Source organism: Hylobates moloch, unplaced genomic scaffold (assembly GCF_009828535.3).
Source record: "Hylobates moloch isolate HMO894 unplaced genomic scaffold, HMol_V3 SCAFFOLD_2, whole genome shotgun sequence".
NCBI lineage: Eukaryota > Metazoa > Chordata > Mammalia > Primates > Hylobatidae > Hylobates > Hylobates moloch.
Genome location: NW_026652277.1, coordinates 107,076,744 through 107,102,816, shown reverse-complemented (window position 1 = coordinate 107,102,816; position 26,073 = coordinate 107,076,744). Strand labels below are relative to the sequence as shown.

At 42.4% G+C, this 26,073-nt stretch overlaps 1 protein-coding gene across 1 annotated transcript in view; it reads left to right on the top strand.

Moving 5' to 3' along the window:
* RRAGD (Ras related GTP binding D) overlaps nucleotides 1–26,073 on the top strand; it is a 50,616-nt gene that overhangs the window by 10,361 nt on the left and 14,182 nt on the right. Inside the window, exon 2 of the mRNA XM_032155268.2 lies at nucleotides 20,584–20,879. Coding sequence (XP_032011159.1) covers nucleotides 20,584–20,879 — 296 coding nt within the window. The remainder of the gene's footprint in view (nucleotides 1–20,583; nucleotides 20,880–26,073) is intronic.

Here is a 26,073-nt window from a genome sequence, read left to right as displayed (position 1 = left end):
GAGAGAGACAAACAAAAAACAAGTAAACAAACAGGAAGACAAACATACTAAAGATGGACTATTAATAGTAATAAGGACTATTAAAAAGGCACAGGGTTATGGCTCAGGAAGTGATAGTGCCTGATTTAGCAGTGGGGGTGACATTGCAGCTGGGCTGAGCTGAAGAAGGAGCTCTTCTAGATGGAGGGAAGAGCAAAGTGAGACCCTGAGCTGAGGAACCTTCTGGAAGGCCAGTGTCGCTGGAGGAGAGGGAACAAGTGGAGAAGATGAACCAGGCATGGGTAAGGGGGAGAAAAAGACATTTGGATTTTATTCTAAATGCTGTGGGGGGCCGGGCCAGGTGGTGCACGCTTGTTATCCCAGCACTTTGGGAGGCTGAGGCAGATGGATCACCCGAGGTCAGGAGTTCACGACCAGCCTGGTCAACATGGCGAAACCCTGTCTACTAAAAATATAAAAATTAGCCGAGTGTGGTGTCAGGCGCCTGTAATCCTAGCTACTCGGGAGACTGAGGTAGGAGAATCGCTCGAACCTGGGAGGCAGAGGTTGCAGTGAGCTAAGATTGCGCCACAGCACTCTAGCTTGGGCAATAGAGCAAGACTCTGTCTCAAAAAAAAAAAAAAAAAAAAAAAATGTTGTGGGGAAGCCCCTGGACAGAGTGTTGCCTCATCTTGCCTTCAAACTACATTCCCTAACCTCCAGTTTCCTGAACTTGGAAATTTCTTCCTGGAACAACCTTTCCCTCATTCATCTGTTCCATGCCTCCTCTCCTTTAAGACTCAGATATTACTCCTCCAGGGAGCCTCTCTCAGTGCCTGGAACACCTAGCTGGCCATGCCTGGTAATTGCCAGTTTCTCATGTCTGTGTTCCCCTCTGATTGCTGGGGGATGAATCGTTTTTCTTTGTGTCTGCAGCCCTGCCTCACAGTTGGCCAGTGTTCAGGGAACCTTCCTGAAATTAGAACAAACTGCCTGCTTGAACATTTCATCTCTCTACAGCAAATTCCTGGGTAGGTTGAAGGGGAGCCCTCCTGTAGCGGATTTTTAAAGACTTGTCCCCTGATTGCTCCTTTTAGGGGGGCTATCATCTTTCATTCTCTTTTGCCTACCTAGAAGCCTTAGGCAGAGGGTAATGCCTAGGGAAGTGTTGGTGGAGAAAGCCCAGCCTTCTGCAGGAGGCTGAGAGGCTGAGGTGCCTCCCTTCCTGGCATAAGCTCTCTGCCTCTACCATGCCTATTGTGGAGTGAGACCCTTTGGGGAACTCAGAGCTGTACTCTAGGGGATTTTTTTTTTTCAGTGCCTGTCCTTGAACCCTGGATCCTCAGATTAACACTTTACCTGGGCTAAGCTACCCGGGCTCTATGAGGTTCTTAAGTGGAGATACTTGAGGAGAGGGTGAGAGGAGATTAGAGGGAAGATTTTTATCAGCAGTTCATTTCTGATATATAAGAAACCTTTCCTGATGTAAAGCCATGGCCTACAACATTTTTTACCCTGGCCTACAGAAAAAAACATTTATGCTCTGGATGAGTACCCACATACATGCAAATAAACCCAGGAAAGTTTCACTAAGCCGTAATTTTACTCTTATGCTGTACCGTGTGCTCCGATATTTTCTAGTTTTTTCTTTTTAAAGTCTTTATTGTTGTTTAATGCTGTTGCTGTTTAATCCCCACAAATTGATTTTATGAAGACTAATGTGTTCTAACTTTAAGGATTTGAAGAGCAGCTGGAATGAAGCCATTTTGTAGAATACCTCAAGGAGAAGGTCCCCCCCTGTAAATTTTAATTCATGAGATAAGCAAATTAGACCACAGTTTAGTATTAAATGTTACAAACAGAGCTGATTGGTGGTGAAGGTTCTCGGTGAGCACTCCACCAATACCAGTCATATGACCTTGGGCAGTTTCCTTCCCCGAGATTCCTCAGGGATAGAACAGACTTACGCTCCCTCACTGGGCCGGTGAAGTTTGTAGAAATGTCCAGCCCAGACCGGGAACAGTGGCTCATGCCTGTAATCCCAGCACTTTGGGAGGCTGAAGTGGGAGGATCACTTGAGCCTAGGAGTTTCAGACCAGCCTGGGCAACATAGGGAGACCTCGTCTCTACAAAGAGAAAAAAAAATAGCTAGGCATGGTGGTACAGAGTGCAGTGGCATAATCACAGCTCACTGCAGCCTTAACTTCTGTGCTCAGGTGATCCTCCCATCTCAGCCTCCTGAGTAGCTGGGACTGTAGGCACGAGCCACCACAACTTGCTAATTAAAAAAATATATATTTTTAGTAGAGAGAGGGTTTTGCCATGTTGCCCAGGCTGGTCTTGAACTCCTGGGCTCAAGCAATTTGCCCTCCTTGGCCTCTCAAAGTGCTGGGATTATAGGCGTGAGCCATTGAAACCCAGCCTACACAGCGTATTTCCATACACCCTAGCTGAATGTAATAAAATGCATCTATTCGGAACTAGGGAGTCCCTGCAAAGTTGATGGTGTTCTTGCTGATTCGGGCCACCCTTTCTCAGCTGTTTAATGGTTGGTGGCCCATGATTGAATTTGGCAGGCAGGGAAAAGGAAATACTTCAGCTGTATGTGTTGTTGCAGCCGTGTGTGTATTTAGTTCCCAGCGTTTCTGTGTATGTAAACATGCATACATACTCCCTCCCCGCTTCACAGTGGTGTCTGTCACCTCGCCACCCTCCTAGGAGGAGGAGATTCAACTTCTATAGGTCATCAGCATGGATGATCATACCACATAGAGACTTACAGACCCTGCTGGAGAAACATTAAATATCTACACCCATATCTAGCAGTATAAATTGGGAAGGAAGGCATTTATAAACACATGAATATTTTTGCAGTTGTACGTAATTTAACGAGGAGTTTTGCTTGCATTAATTGGGGGCAGTGTTGCACAGCAGAAATAGAATGCATAGACCGTGAGTGGGCCAGCTCTCCGTTTGAATGTTACTTGACCTTTCTAAGCCTGTAAACTTTAAATCATAAGATATGCAAATTAGAGTAGAGTTTAGTATTTAATGTGACAGATAGACAGCTGATTGGTGGTAAAGGCTCTGATTGGTGGTGAAGGCTCTGGGTGGTGAAGGCTCTGGGTGAGCACTCCACCAAAACCAGAATTTCTTCACCTGTGAAATGGGGATAATAATATCTATTCTTGAAGGAGCATGAACAGGATGAAGCGTGTAGAGTGCCTAAAGTAGTGCCTGGCACATTGTAGGCACCTTGATACATGATAGCCATGAGTTCTCATTACATGCGTATTTTCCTGTTCCATGTAAGGCATTGTGCCTTTGCTTACATTTGAACTTCCCTCTTCTGGAGGAGCTCCTGCCTGCTCCTTCTCTCAGCCCCATCCAAATTCTGCAGTACTTTAAATCTGCATTCATAATCTGTGTGATCCACTGGGTCTCTCCCCTGGCCCACAAGCATTTCCCTCCACTTTGCATTGATTAAACACTTGCTGTTTGGGAGGTGATAGCAGACCAACTATAACTGTTAAGGTTTCCGTTCTTATCTTTAAGGTTACATTTTTTTTTATAACAGCTGTAACTGTCAAGTACAACAATTAATTGACATAAAATAACACATATTTGATACGTTTTCACATATATATGCACCTGTGAAACCATCAGCACAGTCAAGATAAAGAACATATCCATCACTTCCAAATGTTTTCCCATACCTCTTCCTCCCTCTGACCTTTCCTTACTGCCTACTGCCTCTTCCATTTCTTTTTTTCTTTTTTTTTTTGAGATGGAGTTTTGCTGTTGTCACTCAGGCTGGAGTGCAATGACGCAATCTCGGCTCACTGCAACTTCTGCCTCCCGGGTTCAAGTGATACTCCTGCCTCAGCCTCCCAAGTGGCTGCGATTACAGGTGACCACCACCATGCCAAGCTAATATTTAGTAGAGACAGGGTTTCGCCATGTTGGCCAGGCTAGTCTTGAACTCCTGACCTCAGGTGATCCACCCACCTTGGCCTCCCACAGTGTTGGGATTACAGGTACGAGCCACTGTGCCCAGCCCTGCCTCTTTCATTTCTTAGGTAACCACTGACCACTGTAGATTAGATTAGTTTACATTTTTTAAAAAAAATTTATGAAAAAGGAGTAATGGCTTCTTTCATTTGGCATAATTAGAGATTCATCCAGGTTATGTGTATCAATAGTTTATTTTTTTATTGCTGAGATGCATCACAATTTGTGTATCTAGTCAACTGCTGATGGACATTTGGGTTGTTTACAGTTTTTGACTATTACAAATAAAGTTGTTATGAACCTTTGTGTACACGTTATTATATGGACAAAAACTTTCATTTCTCTTAGGTAAAAACTCAGCAGTGGAATGGAAGGGATAGTGTGATAGGTGTATGTTCAACTTCTTAAGAAACCACCAAACTGTTTTCCAAATTAGTATCATTTTACATTTCTACCAGCAGTGTATGAGAGTTCTATTACCTCCACATCCTTGCCAACACTTGTTACTCTGAGTCTTCCTAATTTTAGCCATCTTAGTGGGTATGTAATAGTATCTCATTATAGTTTTGATTTACATTTTATAATGATTAATGATGTATTGAGTATCTTTTCCTGTGCTTTTTTACCTTCCATAAATCTTCTTGAGCAAGTTGTCTCTTCAAATCTTTTGCTTGTTTCACTTTTAAAATTGGGTCAGCCAGGTGTGGTGGCTCATGCCTGTAATCCCAGCACTTCGGGAGGCTGAGGTGGGTGGATCACTTGAAGTCAGGAGTTCGAGATCAGCCTGGCCAACATGGTGAAACCCCGTCTTTACTAAAAATACGAAATTAGCCGAACATGATGGTGCATGCCTGTAATCCCATCCACTCAGGAGGCTGAGGAAGGAGAATCACTTGAGCCCAGGAGGTGGAGGTTGCAGTGAGCCAAGATCATGCTACTGAACACTCCAGCCTGGGTGACAGAGCGAGACTCTGTCTTAAAAAAAAAAAAAAAAAAAAAATTGGGTCATTGGTTGGGTGTAGCGGCTCACGCCTGTAATCCCAGCACTTTGGGAGGCTAAGGTGGGTGGATCGCTTGAGTCCAGGAGTTCAAGACCAGCCTGGGCAACATGGCGAAACCCCATCTCTACAAAAAATTGGCTCAGCATGATGGGCGCACCTGTAGTCCCAGCTCCTCTGGAGGCTGAGGCAGGAGGATTGCTTGAGCCTGAGAGGTGGAGGTTGCAGTGAGCTCTGATTGTGCCACTGCACTCCAGCCTGGACAACAGAGCGAGACTCTCAGGAAATAAATAAATAAATAAAATGAAATTGAGTCATTTGTTTTCTTATTAATAAGTTTTGAGAGGTCTTCATATATTCTGCATACAAGTCCCTTCCCAGATACATTATTTGCAGATACTTTCTTCTAGTCTGTGTCTTGTCTTTATTACTTAACAATGTCATTTGATGTTTTTCTTTTCTTTTTTTTTTTTTTGAGAGTTGCTGCTGTCTTTTAAGTCCCAACAAATTCTTCATTTTTGGATCTGTTGTGCTTTTCTTTCTAATTATTATTATTATTATTTAGTTTTCATGGGTATTGAAGTTTTATTTTAATAAAATCCAGTCTACCAATTTTTGGGGGAGGGTGTCATATCTAAGAAATTTTTGCCTAACGCAAAGTTATAAATATTTTATCCTAGAAGTTTCATAGTTTTAGGTCTTACAGTGAGGCCAAGACCAATTTTGAGTTGATGTGAGTTGAATTTTTTTTTTTTTTTTTTTGACATATGGATGTCCAGTTGGTCCATCAGTCATTTGGTGAAAATGACTCTCCTTTCTTCATGGAGGTGGCTTTTACCTCTTGGTGAAAAATCAGTTATCTGTGTAAGTGTGGGTTTATTTCCCTGTCTGTTCCAGTGATCTATTTGTCTGTCTTTACACCAACACTCACAGTTTGGTCTGGATTTCTAAGTTTCTCTAAGATGGGAACCATGTTTTACATATCTTTTTGTCTAACCAACATTTACCAAGCAACTACTTTGGGCCCATTAACCCACATATTTATTGTTTTCATAAAACAAAAACCCTAAGAGCACAACTGAAAGAGAAAATGTGGAGTTGAAATCACAATTTAAGGAGTATTTAATATTTTGAAACATTTGTGTTTGGCAAATAAAGTGAAAGGGAATATCAGAGGTTTTCAGTGAACTTGTGCATCTTTGGAATTAAACTTAAAGGTCCGAGCTTTGTAAATTAAAACATAAAACAGCGCGTCAGTTGTCTCTTTTTACTTTGTAAATTTTGTTTTATCTTACTTTCATTGACAGATTATAGTTCTATAGATTTAAGTTGTTATTTCTTTTCCCTTCTTTCTTCGTTTTAGAGTTGGGATCTTACTATTACCCAGGCTGTTCTCAAACCCCTGGACTCAAGCAGTCCTTCTGCCTCAGCCTCCCAAGTAGCTGGGACCACAGGCATGTCCAACAAATTGTTGTTTCTTTCTTTCTTTTTGAGACAGGGTCTTAACTCTGTTGCCCAGGCTGGAGTGCAGTGGCACAATCATGGCTCACTGCAGCCTCAATCTCTTGAGTTCAAGGGATCCTCCCACCTCAGCCTTCCAAGTAGCTGTGACTACAGGTGCCCACCACCATGTCTGGCTAATTTTTAAATTTTTTTTGTAGAGATGAGGTCTCTTTGTGTTGACCAGGCTGGTCTCAAACTCTTGGGCTCAAGCGATCCTCCCACCTCCGCCTCCCAAAGTGCTGGGATTACAGGTGTGCACCACCAGGCCTGGCCACCTTCCCATTTCAGTGTCCCTCATGACTCCCTAGACAATAAAAATTGTTTTTCTTTCCTTTTCAAAACCAATTTTAATTATATATGTATGTGAATATATTTCATTTTAAAAATTAAAACCAAATTCCTTTTCATGATCCCCCTAAATTCTCCTTCTATCTACACTTTGCCATTTGCTGTGTATCCTTCTGGACCGTTTTAAAATGCATTTTTGTACATATTTATATTTTCATTTATATTTGAAATGGTTATCCTTAAATTAAAAAAAAAATACCTATGCTTTTCTAGCAGCAACCATAGCATTCTTTGGCTTACCTGTCTTTTACTGTTCATTGTTTTCCATTGCTGATTACATTGTACTGCATTTTGGGTGTATTTTTCTTTCAGGAGTTACATACTTGAGTAATTCTTTCAAAGGGATTAAGTGGAAATAAACTTTCTAAGTCCTTGAATATCTGAAAATATCTTTATTTCAAATACTCTCACATTTGAAAAATAATATGATTGGTATATTAATGAGTTCACAGATTTTTTTTCCTTTTGTCTTTTTAAGATCTGTTCTGTTGTCTTCTCATATCTGTGTTGTTGATAAGCATCTGATGCCTTTCTAGTTCTTTCATTGGTAATTGTTTCCCCCTTCTAAGGATTTTATTATTATCCTTGATTTAAAAATTTTTTTTTCACTTCTCTTTTTGTTCCTATAGATATCCTTGATATTTTGAAATTACACTATGATTTTTTTTTTTTTTAGGCGTGGGCTTGTTTTTAAGTTTCCCCATTTTATTTTGTGAGTCTGTTCATTTTGAGTTTTATCTTTTGTTAATTTAGGAAAGGCTTATCTATTATTTAGTTCAATGTTGCTTACTCCCCATATTCTGCATTCTCTCCTTTTGGAACTTCTTTGGTAAAATAATGGTTCTTCTGAATCTTATTCCTGATGCCACTTTAACTTTGATTTCATACTTTCCAGTGCTCTATTCTTTTGTGCCACATCTTGAGAGACTTTGACTAGCCAGTCCACTATTTCCGTCTTCATCTGTGTTTCTTCTGCTTTTTAATCCATACATTTTTATTGCCAAGATCTATATACCCCTTTTTCATAACTGCTCTTCCTCTGAAACTGTCTGTTCTTGTTTCATGAATGCCGTATTTTCTCATATCTCTGAGTATCTGAAGTATATTTAGTTTGACAGTTTGCTGTGATTCTGTTATTAACTCTTCTTCTTCAGGTGTACATTCTTCCATTTGTTGGGTCTATATTGTCTTCCATAATCTTGGCATTACTCGAATATTTGATGTTCAAGGAAATGTTGGAGGGAAGATGGTACTGTATCCACGTCTGATAGTGCTCTACTCCACACATTGTAGGGAGAGTTAGGGGAGGTGAGAGGACTTTGAGGGCAGTAGTGGGGATGCTTTCTTGTCCTTCTGGGCATCACTAGCACTGGGGGCACTGCCTTCCTTCTCATGCCCAACCTCCTCCATTTACTGCTTTCACCTAGAAGATATCCTAGTGTGTGTAGGGTAAGTTGGGGTGAGTGGGCCGTGGTGCACAGAGTTTATCTGCTTGGCTGTTTTCACTGTTATTCTCCAAATAATGACTCTGTTGCTTGTCTTCATATTCCTTCCTGTTGTGGGATTCCACCAGTTCTACACTCTACAGCAGAACTCTGCCATTCATAGTCAAGGACTGCAGATTCCCTCTTCAATCTGATCTTTGTGTTTCTTAAGGATTTCCTGGTTGTCAATTGTGAGTTCTCCTTTTTGTTTTAAACTTACCTATCCATGTTTCATTGTCCACCTATTTGTTTATTATGCATACTATTTCTATTATTTTTAGGGAGTTAGTATGGGAAGGGAAGATGAACATGTTATCTGTCTGATATTTTTAAACATGAAGTCCTGTTTCATTTTCAGTTCATGCCCTGCTCTTGCTAAGATTGACTTGTAATGGCAATACTGTGACTGGGTAGCATATAATCACTGATGAAGAAGAAAGCTGGTTACATTTTGGGCCATTTACTTCCACATTACTGCCTATATTGTATGTCATCAGCAATGTGTTGAATTGGATTCAGTTGAACTGGAAAAGTATGGCTGGATAAGGTAGCGTTGAGCAGTTGCTTATAGTGGAGTAATGTCTATGCACATCTGTACCTGCTTAATTTTTCTTTATTCAGTCATTGTTTTATCTGAAATATGTATGTTTGCCTACACCTATTGCAAATTCAAACATCAAAGTATTATATATAGTAAATGAAATTTACTAAGATATTATCAAGTATTAACGTGTTTTAGACAATTGTAGAGTTTTGGGGGAAATTGTTGGTTACAATAGGGAAATAAAAGGTTACTTTTCAGTCTGTATTGGATTAGGTTAGACCAGAGAAAAATAAAGTTATAATGAGGTATAGTTAAGAAGGAAATGGGGGTGGAGCTGAGATGGCCGAATAGGAACAGCTCCGGTCTATAGCTCCCAGCGTGAGCGACACAGAAGACGGGTGATTTCTGCATTTCCATCTGAGGTACTGGGTTCATCTCACTAGGGAGTGCCAGACAGTGGGCGCAGGACAGTGGGTGCAGTGCACCATGCGCGAGCTGAAGCAGGGCGAGGCATTGCCTCACTCGGGAAGCACAAGGGGTCAGGGAGTTCCCTTTCCTAGTCAAAGACAGGGGTGACAGATGGCACCTGGAAAATCGGGTCACTCCCACCCTAATACTACACTTTTCCAACGGGCTTAAAAAACGGCACACCAGGAGATTATATCCCGCATCTGGCTTGGAGGGTCCTACGCCCACGGAGTCTTGCTGATTGCTAGCACAGCAGTCTGAGATTAAACTGCAAGGCGGCAGCGAGGCTGGGGGAGGGGCGCCCGCCATTGCCCAGGCTTGATTAGGTAAACAAAGCAGCCAGGAAGCTCGAACTGGGTGGAGCCCACCACAGCTCAAGGAGGCCTGCCTGCCTCTGTAGGCTCCACCTCTGGGGGCAGGGCACAGACAAATAAAAAGACAGCAATAACCTCTGCAGACTTAAATGTCCCTGTCTGACAGCTTTGAAGAGAGTAGTGGTTCTCCCAGCACTCAGCTGGAGATCTGAGAACAGGCAGACTGCCTCCTCAAGTGGGTCCCTGACCCCTGAGCAGCCTAACTGGGAGGCAACCCGCAGTAGGGGCACACTGACACCTCACACGGCCGGGTACTCCTCTGAGACAAAACTTCCAGAGGAACTATCCGGCAGCAGCATTCACAGTTCACGAAAAATCCTCTGGTCTGCAGCCACCGCTGCTGACGCCCAGGCAAACAGGGTCTGGAGTGGACCTCTAGCAAACTCCAACAGACCTGCAGCTGGGGGTCTTGTCTGTTAGAAGGAAAACTAACAAACAGAAAGGACATCCACACCAAAAACCCATCTGTACATCACCATCATCAAAGACCAAAAGTAGATAAAACCACAAAGATGGGGAAAAAACAGAGCAGAAAAACTGGAAACTCTAAAAAGCAGAGCGCCTCTCCTCCTCCAAAGGAACACAGTTCCTCACCAGCAATGGAACAAAGCTAGATGGAGGATGACTTTGACGAGTTGAGAGAAGAAGGCTTCAGATGATCAAACTACTCCGAGCTACAGGAGGAAATTCAAGCCAAAGGCAAAGAAGTTAAAAACTTTGAAAAAAGAATTAGATGAATGGATAACTAGAATAACCAATACAGAGAAGTGCTTAAAGGAGCTGATGGAGCTGAAAGCCAAGGCTTGAGAACTACGTGAAGAATGCAGAAGCCTCAGGAGCCGATGCGATCAACTGGAAGAAAGGGTATCAGCGGATGAAATGAATGAAATGAAGCGAGAAGGGAAGTCTAGAGAAAAAAGAATAAAAAGAAATGAGCAAAGCCTCCAAGAAATATGGGACTATGTGAAAAGACCAAACCTGTGTCTGATTGGTGTACCTGAAAGTGATGGGGAGAATGGAACCAAGTTGGAAAACACTCTGCAAGATATTATCCAGGAGAACTTCCCCAATCTAGCAAGGCAGGCCAACATTCAGATTCAAGAAATACAGAGAACACCACAAAGATACTCCTTGAGAAGAGCAACTCCAAGACACATAATTGTGAGATTCACCAAAGTTGAAATGAAGGAAAAAATGCTAAGAGCAGCCAGAGAGAAAGGTCAGGTTACCCACAAAGGGAAGCCCATCAGACTAACAGCAGATCTCTCGGCAGAAACTCTACAAGCCAGAAGAGAGTGGGGGCCAATATTCAACATTCTGAAAGAAAAGAATTTTCAACCCAGAATTTCATATCCAACCAAACTAAGCTTCATAAGTGAAGGAGAAATAAAATACTTTACAGACAAGCAAATGCTAAGAGATTTTGTCACCACCAGGCCCGCCCTAAAAGAGCTCCTGAAGGAAGCACTAAACATGGAAAGGAACAACCAGTACCAGCCATTGCAAAATCATGCCAAATTGTAAAGACCGTCGAGGCTAGGAACAAACTGCATCAACTAACGAGCAAAATAACCAGCTAACATCATAATGACAGGATCAAATTAACACATAACAATATTAACCTTAAATGTAAATGGACTAAATGCTGCAATTAAAAGACACAGACTGGCAAATTGGATAAAGAGTCAAGACCCATCAGTGTGCTGTATTCAGGAAACCCATCTCATGTGCAGAGACACACATAGGCTCAAAATAAAGGGATGGAGGAAGATGTACCAAGCAAATGGAAAACAAAAAAAGGCAGGTGTTGCAATCCTAGTCTCTGATAAAACAGACTTTAAACCAACAGAGATCAAAAGAGACAAAGAAGGCCATTACATAATGGTAAAGGGATCAATTCAACGAGAAGAGCTAACTATCCTAAATATATATGCACCCAATACAGGAGCACCCAGATTCATAAAGCAAGTCCTGAGTGACCTACAAAGAGACTTAGACTCCCACACAATAATAATGGGAGACTTTAACACCCCACTGTCAACATTAGACAGATCAACGAGACAGAAAGTTAACAAGCATACCCAGGAATTGAACTCAGCTCTGCACCAAGCGGACCTAATAGACATCTACAGAACTCTCCACCCCAAATCAACAGAATATACATTTTTTCAGCACCACACCACACCTATTCCAAAATTGACCACATAGTTGGAAGTAAAGCTCTCCTCAGCAAATGTAAAAGAACAGAAATTATAACAAACTGTCTCTCAGACCACAGTGCAATCAAACTAGAACACAGGATTAAGAAACTCACTTAAAACTGCTCAACTACATGGAAACTGAACAACCTGCTCCTGAATGACTACAGGGTACATAACGAAATGAAGACGGAAATAAAGATGTTTTTTGAAACCAACGAGAACAAAGACACAACATGCCACAATCTCTGGGACACATTCAAAGCAGTGTGTAGAGGGAAATGTATAGCACTAAATGCCCACAAGAGAAAGCAGGAAAGATCCAAAATTGACACCCTAACATCACAATTAAAAGAACTAGAAAAGCAAGAGCAAACACATTCAAAAGCTAGCAGAAGGCAAGAGATAACTAAAATCAGAGCAGAACTGAAGGAAATAGAGACACAAAAAACCCTTCAAAAAATTAATGAATCCAGGAGCTGGTTTTTTGAAAAGATCAACAAAATTGATAGACTGCTAGCAAGACTAATAAAGAAGAAAAGAGAGAAGAATCAAATAGATGCAATAAAAAATGATAAAGGGGATATCACCACCGATCCCACAGAAATACAAACTACCATCAGATAATACTACAAACACCTCTACGCAAATAAACTAGAAAATCTAGAAGAAATGGATAAATTCCTTGACACATACACCCTCCCAAGACTAAACCAGGAAGAAGTTGAATCTCTGAATAGACCAATAACAGGCTCTGAAATTGTGGCAATAATCAATAGCTTACCAACCAAAAAAAGTCCAGGATCAGCTGGATTCACAGCCGAATTCTACCAGAGGTACAAGGAGGAACTGGTACTATTCCTTCTGAAACTATTCCAATCAATAGAAAAAGAGGGAATCCTCCCTAACTCATTTTATGAGGCCAGCATCATCCTGATACCAAAGCCTGGCAGAGACACAAACCAAAAAAGAGAATTTCAGACCAATATCCTTGATGAACATTGATGCAAAAATCCTCAATAAAATACTGGCAAACCGAATCCAGCAGCACATCAAAAAGCTTATCCACCATGATCAAGTGGGCTTCATCCCTGGGATGCAAGGCTGGTTCAACATACGCAAATCAATAAATGTAATCCAGCATATAAACAGAACCAAAGACAAAAACCACATGATTATCTCAATAGATGCAGAAAAGGCCTTTGACAAAATTCAACAACCCTTCATGCTAAACACTTTCAATAAATTAGGTATTGATGGGACGTATCTCAAAATAATAAGAGCTATCTATGACAAACCCACAGCCAATATCATACTGAATGGGCAAAAACTGGAAGCATTCCCTTTGAAAACTGGCACAAGACAGGGATGCCCTCTCTCACCACTCCTATTCAACATAGTGTTGGAAGTTCTGGCCAGAGCAATTAGGCAAGAGAAGGAAATAAAGGGTATTCAATTAGGAAAAGAGGAAGTCAAATTGTCCCTGTTTGCAGATGACATAATTGTATATCTAGAAAACCCCATAGTCTCAGCCCAAAATCTCCTCAAGCTGAGAAGCAACTTCAGCAGAGTCTCAGGATACAAAATCAATGTACAAAAATCACAAGCATTCTTATACACCAATAACAGACAAACAGAGAGCCAAATCATGAGTGAACTCCCATTCACAATTGCTTCAAAGAGAATAAAATACCTAGGAATCCAACTTACGAGGGATGTGAAGGACCTCTTCAAGGAGAACTAAAAACCACTGCTCAATGAAATTTATTGAGGATACAAACAAATGGAAGAACATTCCATGCTCATGGGTTGGAAGAATCAATATCGTGAAAATGGCCATACTGCCCAAGGTAATTTATAGATTCAATGCCATCCCCATCAAGCTACCAATGACTTTCTTCACAGAATTGGAAAAAACTACTTTAAAGTTCATATGGTACCAAAAAAGAGCCCGCATCGCCAAGTCAATCCTAAGCCAAAAGAACAAAGCTGGAGGCATCACGCTACCGGACTTCAAACTATACTACAAGGCTACAGTAACCAAAACAGCATGGTACTGGTACCAAAACAGAGATATAGATCAATGGAACAGAACAGAGCCCTCAGAAATAACACCACATATCTACAACCATCTGATCTTTGACAAATCTGACAAAAACAAGCAATGGGGAAAGGATTCCCTATTTAATAAATGGTGCTGGGAAAACTAGCTAGCCATATGTAGAAAGTTGAAACTGGATCCCTTCCTTACACCTTATACAAAAATTAATTCAAGATGGATTAAAGACTTACATGTTAGACCTAAAACCATAAAAACTCTAGAAGAAAACCTAGGCATTACCATTCAGGACATAGGCATGGGCAAGGACTTCATGTCTAAAACACCAAAAGCAATGGCAACGAAAGCCAAAATTGACGAATGGGATCTAAATAAACTAAAGAGCTTCTGCACAGCAAAAGAAACTACCATCAGAGTGAACAGGCAACCTACAAAATGGGAGAAAATTTTTGCAACCTACTCATCTGACAAAGGGCTAATATCCAGAATCTACAGTGAACTCAAACAAATTTACAAGAAAAAAACAACCCCATCAAAAAGTGGGCGAAGGACATGAACAGACACTTCTCAAAAGAAGACATTTATGCAGCCAAAAAACACATGAAAAAAAATGCTCATCATCACTGGCCATCAGAGAAATGCAAATCAAAACCCCAATGAGATACCATCTCACACCAGTTAGAATGGCCATCATTAAAAAGTCAGGAAACAACAGGTGCTAGAGAGGATGTGGAGAAATAGGAACACTTTTACACTGTTGGTGGGACTGTAAACTAGTTCAACCATTGTGGAAGTCAGTGTGGCGATTCCTCAGGGATCTAGAACTAGAAACACCATTTGACCCAGCCATCCCATTACTGGGTATATACCCAAAGGACTATAAATCATGCTGCTATAAAGACACATGCACATGTATGTTTATTGCGGCACTATTCACAATAGCAAAGACTTGGAACCAACCCAAATGTCCAACAACCATAGACTGGATTAAGAAAATGTGGCACATATACACCATGGAATACTATGCAGCCATAAAAAATGATGAGTTCATGTCCTTTGTAGGGACATGGATGAAACTGGAAACCATCATTCTCAGTAAACTATCACAAGGTCAAAAAACCAAACCCGCATGTTCTCACTCATAGGTGGGAATTGAACAGTGAGAACACATGGACACAGGAAGGGGAACATCACACTCCGGGGACTGTTGTGGGGTGGGGGGAGGGCGGAGGGATAGCATTAGAAGGTACATCTAATGCTAAATGACGAGTTAATGGGTGCAGCACACCAACATGGCACATGGATACATGTGTAACGAACCTGCATATTGTGCACATGTACCCTAAAACTTAAAGTACAATAATTAAAAAAAAGAAGGAAATAAGAAATTTAGGAAAATAATTTAATGTATATACATCTCTATATTTTATATTCTTTTTTTTTTTTTTTTTTGAGACAGGGTTTTGCACTGTTGTCCAGGCTGGAGTGCAGTAGTGCAATCAAAGCTCACGGCAGCCTTGAACTCCTGGGCTTAAGGGAGCCTCCCACTTTAGCCTCCCAAGTGGCTGGGATGACAGCTGCGTGCCACCATGCCCAGCCAATTAAAAAAATTTTTTTTTGTAGAGGCAGAGGTCTCACTATGCTGCCCAGACTGGTCTCAACTCCTGGCCTCAGGTGATCGTCCCACCTCAGCCTTCCAAAGTGCTGGCATTATAGGCATGAGCCACTGTGCCCAGCTCCTTTTTTTCTTAAGATGTTGGTTTCTTTTCTTGATCCTTCTTTGAGTTTCATACTGGGTTTTTTATTTTTGTGTATTCATGAAACCTTTTTAAAAAATTGAGATATACTTTATATACCATAGTATTTGCTCTTTTAAAGTACAGAGCTCAATGGATTTTAGTATATTCACAAAGGTGTGCAATTATCACCACTGTTTAATTCCAGGGATTTTTTGTTTTTTTTTTGAGACAGGGTCTCACTTTGTCACCCAGGCTAGATCGCCATGGTGTGATCTCAGCTCACTGCAGCCTCAGCCTCCTGGGCTCAAGGGATCCTCCTGCCTCAGCTCTTAGAGTAGCTGGGACTACAGGTGCGTGCCACCACACCTGGCTAATTTTTAGCATTTTTTTTTGTTGTTGTAGAGATGGGGTTTTGACATGTTGCCCAGGCTGGTCTCAAACTCCTGAGCTCAAGCAGTCCACCTGCCTTGGCCTCCCAAAGTGCTATGATTACAGGTGTGAGCTACCATGCCTGGCAAATTCCAGAACATTTTTATCACTCCAAAGAAACTACATACCAGTTAACAGTCACTCTCTATTTTCCCTTCTCTCTAGCCACTGGCAACCAGTAACTACTTTTTGTCTCTATGGATCTGTCCATTCTGAACATTTCATGTAAATAGAATCATACAATAGGAAACATTTTGTGTCTGTTCTCTCACTTAGTGTTATTATTTTCAGTGTTCATCCATATTGTAGCATGAATTGGTACTTTATTCCTTTTTTATGGCTGAATAATATTCCATTGTATTTTTTTTTTTTTTGAGACAGGGTCTCACTCTGTCACCCAAACTGGAGTGCAGTGGCACAATCGTGGCTCACGGCAGCCTTGAGCCACTGGGCTCAAGGGATCCTCCCACCTTGGTCCCCTAAGTAGCTGGAATTACAGATGCATGCTGCCATACCCAGCTAATTTTCAAAGTTTTTGTAGAGATGGGGTCTTACTATGCTGCCCAGGCTGATCTTGAACTCCTGGCCTCAAGCAGCCCTCCTGCCTCAGCCTCCCAAAGTACTGGGATTATAGACACGAGCCACCATTCCCAGCCTATATTCCATTGTACCGCATTCTTTTCATCCATTCATGGGTTGATGGGTGTTGAGCAGTTTCTACTTTTGGGCTATTGTGAATAATACTGCTGTGAACATTCGTGTAGAAGTTTTTGCCTGGATATATGATTTCAATTTTTTTAGTATATTTGGAGGAGTGCAATTACTAGGTCATATGGTGACTATATGTTTGATCTTTTTTTTAAGACAGAGTGTCACTCTGTTGCTCAGGCTGGAGTGCAGGGGCACCATCTCAGTTCACTGCAACTGCTGCCTCCCAGGTTCAAGCGATTCTTCTGCCTCAGCCTCCCAAGTAGCTGGGATTACAGGTGCCCGCCACCATGTCTGGCTAATTTTTGTATTTTTAGTAGAGATGGGGTTTCACCATGTTGGCCAGGCTGGTCTCAAACTCCTGACCTCAAGTGATCTGCCTGCCTCGACCTCTCACAATGCTGAGATTACAGGTGCGAGCCACCATGCCCAGCCTATGTTTGAGGAACTGCCAAACTGTTTTCCAAAGTGCACCATTTTGTTTTCCCACCAGTGGCAATATGAAGGTTCCAGTTTCTCTACATCTTCACCAACACAGGTTATTATCCATCATTTTGATTATAGCCATCCTAGTAGGTGTGAAGTGGGATCTCAATATGGTTTTTACTTGTACTTCTCTGATGGCTAATGACATGGAGCACCTTTTCGTATGTATATTGGCCTTTAGTGTCTCTTTGGAGAAATGTCTATTCACATCCTTTGCTCATTTTTTATTGGGTTGTCATTTATTGTTGAATTATAAGCATTCTTTTTTTTTTTGAGACGGAGTCTCGCTCTGTCGCCCAGGCTGGAGTGCAGTGGCGCGATCTCGGCTCACTGCAAGCTCCGCCTCCCGGGTTCACGCCATTCTCCTGCCTCAGCCTCTCCGAGTAGCTGGGACTACAGGCGCCCGCCACCACGCCTGGCTAATTTTTTTGTATTTTTAGTGGAGACGGAGTTTCACCGTGGTCTCGATCTCCTGACCTCGTGATCCGCCCGCCTCGGCCTCCCAAAGTGCTGGGATTACAAGCATGAGCCACCGCGCCCAGCCTAAGCGTTCTTTATATACTCTGGATACTAGACTCTTATCAGGTGTATGATTTGCAAATGTTTCCTCCCATTCTCTGTGTTGTCTTTTTACTTTTAAAATTTTTGATGAAGTCCAGTTTATCCATTTTTTTTCTGTTGTTGCTTGTGCTTTTGCTGGGATAGCTAAGAAACCATTGCCTAATGCAAGGTTGCCAAGATTTACACCTATGTTTCCTTCTTAAATAAAACATTTTGATTTAAGAGTTTTATAGTTTTAGCTCTTCAACTTAGATGTTTGATCCATTTGAGTTAATTTTTGTATATGGTATGACGTAAGGGTCTAAATTCATTCTTTTGCATGTGGATATACAGTTGGCCCAGCACCATTTGCTGAATGAGTCTTAGTTTTAATAGTTGTTTTAGGTCCTTGATTTCATTTATTATAACAGCCCTATGAGATGTTTATTTTCATTATCAAGTCCATTTTGTAGATTTTGAAATTGAGTCTCAAAAGTTAAGTATCTTTTTCAAGGTCTGATAGTTTAAACCCCAAGTCTTGCTGACTTCAGAGCCTAACACTGAACCACTGGTCTATACTTCCTTTACTTCTGTGAAATGTACACGCTCTTGGTCAATTAGGAAGGCTGCTTACCAATTAAGTGGTTTTCTAGGACTAAAGAACATTGTGGAATTAATACTGTATGTTTCAAGAACAAAGGAAAGAGAGAGCCCTACAGGGTTTTGAGCTGTTACACCAACTTCTTCTTTTTTTTTTTTTTTTTGAGATGGAGTCTTGCACAGTCACCCAGGCTGGAGTGCAGTGGCATGATCTCAGCCCACTGCAAGCTCCGCCTCCCAGGTTCACACCATTCTCCTGCCTCAGCCTCCAGAGTAGCTGGGACTACAGGCGCCCGCCACCACGCCCGGCTAATTTTTTTGTATTTTTAGTAGAGATGGAATTTCACTGTGTTAGCCAGGGTGGTCTTGATCTGCTGACCTCGTGATCCGCCTGCCTTGGCCTCCCAAAGTGCTGGGATTACAGGTGTGAGCCACCACACCCAGCCCACCAACTCCTACTTTTACCCAGTAATGCCTAATCCCTCTAGGACCCTTAGCAAAGGATTTTAAGATTGAATTTTTGTTACCAGGGACTGGTGTAGTGCTGGCCTCTAGAACTTTCTGTGAGGATAAGAATGTTCTATGTCAGGGATCCCCAAACCCTGGGCCACAGACCCGTACCAGTCTGTGGCCTGTTAGGAACTGCGCTGCATGGCAGAAGGTGAGCAGTGGGGGAGCAAGCGAAGCTTCGTCTGTATTTACAGCCACTCCCCGTTGCTCGCATTACTGCCTGAGCTCTGCATCCTGTCAGATCAGCAGTGGCATTAGATTCTCATAGGAGTGCAAACCCTGTTGTGAACTGCACATGTGGGGGATTTAGGTTGCACGCTCCTTGTGAGAATCCAGTGCCTGATGATCTGTCATTGTCTCCCATCACCCCCACATGGGACTGTCTAGTTGCAGGAAAACAAGCTCAGGGTTCCCGTTGATTCTACATTATGGTGAGAGTTATTTCATTATGTAGGACAATGCAATAATAATAGAAATAAAGTGCATAATAAATGTAACCTTCTTGAATCATCCTGAAACCACCCCACCACCCCACTGGTCCCTGGAAAAACTGTTTTCCACAAAACTGGTCTCAGGTGCCAAAAAGGCTGGGGACTGCTGTTTTGTGTCTGTGCTGTCCAATACATTAGCCACTTGCTGGATGTGGCTGTTGAGTACTTGCCACGATGAAACTGAGGAACCCCCAAATTTTTATTGTGATAAAATATATATAACATCATAACATTTACAGTTTTAACCATTTTTGGCGGTGAGGGGCGCATAACAATGTGACTGTTATGCGCCCCTCACCACCAACCATCTCCAGAATTTTCTCATATTCCCCCACCTGAAACTACATACCCATTAAACACAGAACTCCCCATTCCTCTTTTCCCCCAACCCCTGAAAACATTCTGTGTCTATGAATTTGGCTTCTCTAGAAACCTCATAGGAGGAGGATTTGAATTTCTAATTTTAATCAATTTTAATTTAAATAGCTGTATTTGGCTAGTAGCTACCTTACTGGATGGGGGCCCTGAGCCAGGGTGGGCATGAGAGATGTCTGCCTCTCACAAACTTTGCATCTGCTGTGTAACACAGTCTAAACCTGCGACGTCTAGTCCGAGGCCCATTTTCCAGGCCTTCGTGGCTTGGGAGAGTACCAGCCAGAGGAGGGTGACTGAGAGAGGCATAACTCACGTCAACAAGCATCTCTTTAGTGATGGCTTCTCAGAGAACAATATGGCTCCTGAATGCTCAGACCTGGATTCTGCTCCAGGAAATAAATCTCTCTTCTCGCTCCTGAGTCCCTGCTTGTGATGTGGCATTATATTGGTGTCTGGTCCCTGGGATGGTGTGAGAAGTGGCGAGACTGTATTGTTGAGTGTTTTGCACTTAGCAAAAGCTGTCCCCTTTGCCTGGTGGGAAGTATAGACCAGCGGTTAAGTGTTAAGGCTGTGAAGTCAGCAAGACTTGGGGTTTAAGTGGAGGGATGCAGTTAGCACGCTCTTTGGAAGAGTGGCATCATCTGTGAATCATAAATCACATTTGAGGTGGAAGTGAAACTCCTCTAATTAACCGCTGTGAAAGCGTCTCACCTTCATTCTCATTTTGTGGTTTCTCCAGTTCTGGACTTCAGTGACCCCTTCAGCACTGAAGTGAAGCCGAGAATCCTGCTCATGGGCCTGAGGAGAAGCGGCAAGTCGTCTATTCAGAAAGTTGTCTTTCACAAAATGTCTCCCAACGAAACACTGTTCTTGGAGAGCACTAATAAGATATGCCGAGAAGATGTTTCCAACAGCTCCTTTGTCAATTTTCAGATTTGGGACTTCCCAGGACAGATTGACTTTTTTGACCCTACGTTTGACTATGAGATGATCTTCCGGGGAACAGGAGCACTGATATTTGTCATTGACTCCCAGGTAAAGCTCAGAGTGTCAGGGGTATGATGGCCTGGCCGGTCCCCTCCACCCCACCCCATGTTTTTGGTTTGGTTTTTAAACTCTGGAATAGGCCTTTCTACCAAACAAGTGTTTCTTGGTCAGGGCTCTCAGACTTTGCCAAAGATAAAAGGCTCCAGCCGTGACCAACAATCAAACCATTGAGCATTAGGGAACAGTTGACACTTCAGCAAATCATACCTGATGGAGGGGCCCATTCAGGCCAAATATGTCATGCCCACTATGGTACCGTTGGTCAACATCTACAAAAGATCACAGGTTCTCTTCAACAAAAACATGTATATAAATTTACATTTTAAACTGTTTATTATTTCCTATGAATATAAAGTTCTAGGTGTGAAAATTTTTCTTCTGAAACAAATTATTATAATTATTGCTTAAGATAATATAATTACATTATGTATTTTATAGATGATTATTACATATAAAAAGTAAAATTTGAGATAAATATCCCTCTTAAGAAGATGGATATTTGATATTTTTTCCACTTCATGTATCCATGCTTGAATAAGACAATATTTGGCATCAGTTCTATTTTTGTTTTTTGTTTATATAGTTATAAGCACTGAGAAACTTTATTCACATAAGTAAGTAGGTGGATATGAGGTGAGTTTTATTCTAGCATTCATCCTGCTATTCAGATTCCTTCCAAGTTATATCCCCTAAATTACCAAGTTTTCTACCATGAAAAATTATTTTTAGTAGTTTAACAACAGGCTTCTGGAGTAGGTTCTCCTTTCACTTTGTTGGAAGCAAAGAATTGGGAACCCGTTTCCTATGCTTTGAAGAGCCCCATTCCCAGTATCAGGTTCTTTTCTAGCATTCCGCATTGGCTCCTTGGCAATCTGGGTTTTTAATATCCTGGGGCTTTTCTACTGTAGTTGGTGTAAAGGGGAGGCAAAGGGAGACAGCAGGACCACAGGTGCGTGTCAGGCAGATACATTTTAGGAAGGGGAGGTGCAGCAGGATAGGGGCATTGGTGCTTTCCAAACTATCCATGTCTGGGGCTCTTAGAAAATGCCCATGACATATGGCCCAGCCTGAAGGCTCTCCCCAAGGGCTCCCTTTTGCAGCTGGGGGCACATAAATGGCATCAGCCCTTCTTGGCATGCGCTGAACCAACTCTGAGGTTCAGGTTGTGCCCTTTTCCTGCAACTGTGGACCCACAGTGAGACAGGTTGGCCAGCTGCGGGTGTGCATTGCCCCGCTAAGCACACCCGGCCCTTGTAGGAGCACCAGAGCTGTTAGGGCTGAAGTGTTACAAAGACTATTCCCGATAATATCATTCTGAGCCCATGCTCGAGAACCATCCTCTGAGTAGGCTCCCCATGCCTGAGAGGATCGTTAAGTTCATTCAGGAACTAGGTGCCTGTTTAATAATAATAACAAAATTTTCAACTAAGCCTCTCAGTTCCAAGTGGCTGCATTTGTGTACGTGTATGGCTGTGGGAGCATGGCCAATGGTTAGAAGGGTTCTTCCTTTCCTTTTTGGTAGGGGTGTGGAGGAGGGAGACTTCAAATCCAATGCCTGATCTGTGATCAGCAGTTTACTCTCTTCCCATGGGTCTACCCAGAAACGCGTGTGTTAGCTGCACCACGTCCAGGGCCTGCTGTCAGCAGCTGCTTTCCTGACTGTCCCACTTGTACTGACCTGTTTTCTGGCCCATCTGTGGTCTTGGCAGTATCCCCTGCCTTACTGTCTCAGGTCTGCCAGCACCATAAATTAGGGAGCTTAGAGCTCAGGGGGTGTGGATGGGGTGTGTGCACGCTGCTGTAGGGAAGGGGAGGCTCCAGGGTTGTCATGCTCATCTCTCTCTTCTAAGCTCCATTTTTCTCCCTAAGTCACACAGCAGCTGTTTCTGTAGTTGTTGAACTGGGTAGCTGTTGAACTGGGTAGCTGTAGTAGTCCTACTCATGGGTGAGTAGATTTCCAACCAGATGACTCATCATTTCAAGACAATGGATTAGTAAGTACTTACTTAAATACCACGTTGTGCTTACATAGCAATTTGCATTTATGGGAATTCAAATTTACAGTGTAATCTATTTTAGGTGTTTCTAATGTGGTTATAATGTGGCTAAAATAGGTACATCTGCCTATTTTTAAATTGAAGGCAGACCTTCAATTTAGGTTGGTAAATGTGTTTTTTATTTTTATTTTGTTTCTTGAAGTTTTTTTTTTTTCTTTCTCAGACGAGGTCTCACTATGCTGCCCAGGCTGGAGTGCAGTGGCTATTCACAAGTGTGATTATAACCCACTACAGCCTCAAAGTCCTGGGCTCAAGTGATCCTCCTGTTTCAACCTCCCAGGTAGCTGGGACTACAGATGCATGCTACTAACCTTGGCTCTTCTCTTGGGTGTTTTTTGTGGGGCAGAGAAAAATATAGGAATGTTTGAGAAGTTCATTTTTTAAAGGTATACTTTTTTTTTTTTTTGAGATGGAGTCTCGCTCTGTCGCCTAGGCTGGAGTGCAGTGACGTGATCTCGGCTCACTGCAAGTCCGCCTCCTGGGTTCACGCCATTTTCCTGCCTCAGCCTCCCGAGTAGCTGGGACTGCAGGCGCCTGCCACCATGCCCGGCTAATTTTTTGATTTTTAGTAGAGACGAGGTTCCACCATGCTAGCCAGGATGGTCTCGATCTCTTGACCTCGTGATCCACCCACCTCAGCCTCCCAAAGTGCTGGGATTATAGGCGTGAGCCACCGCGCCCGGCCTAAAGTTATACTTTTTAAAAAGAGAAGGCTGGGCACAGTGGCTCATGTCTATAATCCGAACACTTTGGGAGGCCAAGGCGGGAGGACCACTTAGGCCCAGGAGTTTGAGGCTGCAGTGAGCTATGATTGTGCCACTGCACTCCAAACTGGGTGACAGAGCAAGACCTTATCTCAAAAAGAGACAAAAAACCACACATAAAAATAAACAGTAGGAAAAGCATTGTTGAATGCTGTAATTTATTTAAAATAAGGAATAATTAAATAAGCAGTTTCAAAACCTAGTATACTTTTCTGTTGGAAGCAGAGTGTAAAAATCATGTTTGCAGGAACCTTTATGGGATGTGATTAGAAGCACTGACAGGAAAATCAAAACTTTAGGGAAGTGTCTCCACAGCACTTGAGTGTCCTTTCCATTCTTTCTTTCTTTCTTTTTTTGAGATGGAGTCTCACTGTGTCACCAGGCTGGAGTGCAGTGGTGCGATCTTGGCTCACTGCAATCCCCACCAACTGGGTTCAAGTGATTCTCCTGCCTCAGCTTCCTGAGTAGCCACCACACCCAGCTAAGTTTTATATTTTTAGTAGAGACAGGATTTCACAATGTTGGCCAGGATGGTCTTGATCTCTTGACCTCATGATCCACCCGCCTCAGCCTCCCAAAGTGCTGGGATTACAGTCATGAGCCACTACGCCTGGCCCCTTTCCTTTATTTCTAAGCAGTGCTATTTTGTTCTCACTCCTCAGATTTTTATTTTTTGTTCATGAATTCCTTACAGTCACAGGATTCCCAGATAAATTTATCCCCCAGGAGTAAATATGTCCTCACAGAATGTCATAAAATAAAAAAGAATGAAAGCAAGAGTGGTTCCCATGATCTGTGGTGACACCCCAGCCCCATTCCCCAGCCTACAGAATGCACCATGTCTCCTGAAGCCATTGCACGTGTGGCTGTGGATCCAAAAGAGTGTTTCTTCTTGACCTGTGCTGGTGCTTGTGACCTGCCCGTAATCCCCAGATCTAATTTCAGAGTATAAACTATGCGTTGTATTTTACCTTAATTTTTATTTGCCAAAGAAAGTAATAAACAATGGGAAAAATCACCTGCAATCCCTCTGTTCTAACCAACTGAGTATTTTCTTTTTTTTAGTCCTTGTAGCTACATGCTGCTTTTTCAGTTAGTTGGTAATCAGACCATTTTATATGCTTGGCAGGGAGGTTAGAGTAGCAATTTCCAATCTTTGGAGATGTGATGCGCTCTTGACATTGGGTAGTTTTGCTCACAGACATGTTCCCTTAACTCCCCTCCTCAGTTAAAGACAGCAATAACACTTTTCTTGAGGTGTAATTTACATGCAATAAAATGCATTCATTTTAAGTGTACAGTTCAACAGGTTTGACAAATGTGTACACCGTGTAACCACCCCTCCTTCAAGATACAGAATATTTCCACCACCCCAAAGGTTCCCTGGTGCCCTTTCTCAGGTGGTGCCCTGAAATGCTCAGCCCCAGGCAACCACTGAAGTGCTGTCACTTTAGCTTGCCTTTTCTAGAATTTCATCTATGTGGAACCATACAGTAATACCTTTAGTTTTTAATGCTTAATCTGCTGACCCAGCATCTGACATTTGCCTTTCATTTAATTTAAATTTTTTTTTTTTTTTGAGACGGAGTCTTGCTCTGTTGCCCAGGCTGGAGTGCAATGGCGTGATCTTGGCTCACTGCAACCTCCGCCTCCCAGGTTTAAGCAATTCTCCTGCCTCAGCCTCCTGAGTAGCTGGGATTACAGGCATGCGCCACCATGCCCAGCTAATTTTTGTATTTTTTTAGTAGAGACAGGGTTTCACCATGTTGGTCAGGCTGGTCTCGAACTCCTGACCTCGTGATCTGCCCGCCTTGGCCTCCCAAAGGGCTGGGATTACAGGTGTGAGCCACCGCACCCGGCCTCATTTTATTTGATTTTTACAGACAGGCTCTCACTCTGTTACCTAGGATGGAGTGCAGTGGCACGATCATAGCTCATTGTAAACTCAAATTCCTGGGTTCAAGGAATTCTCCTGCCTCAGCCTCCGAGTAGCTGGGACTACAGGTGCGCACCACCAAGCCTGGTTAATTATATATATATATATATATATGTATATTTCTAGAGATAGGGGTCTCACTGTGTTGTTCAGGCTGGTATTGAACTCAAGCAGTCCTCTCCAGTAGGTGGGATTATAGGGGCAAGCCACTGCTCCCGGCTTTTGTCCTTTATTCTAAACAACTCTGTGGAGTGTGAAGGATGGGAAGGACTCCATTTGTGGTTTTTCCCTCTTCATAGTTTCCTATTTGTATAATTAATTTTTGATTTACCTAGAGACTAGGGATACATTTTTATTGATGTTTGGAGCAGAAGAATGCCAGAAAACACCCCCAATTATATTGGCTTTCTGTTTTTTCCAGGTTT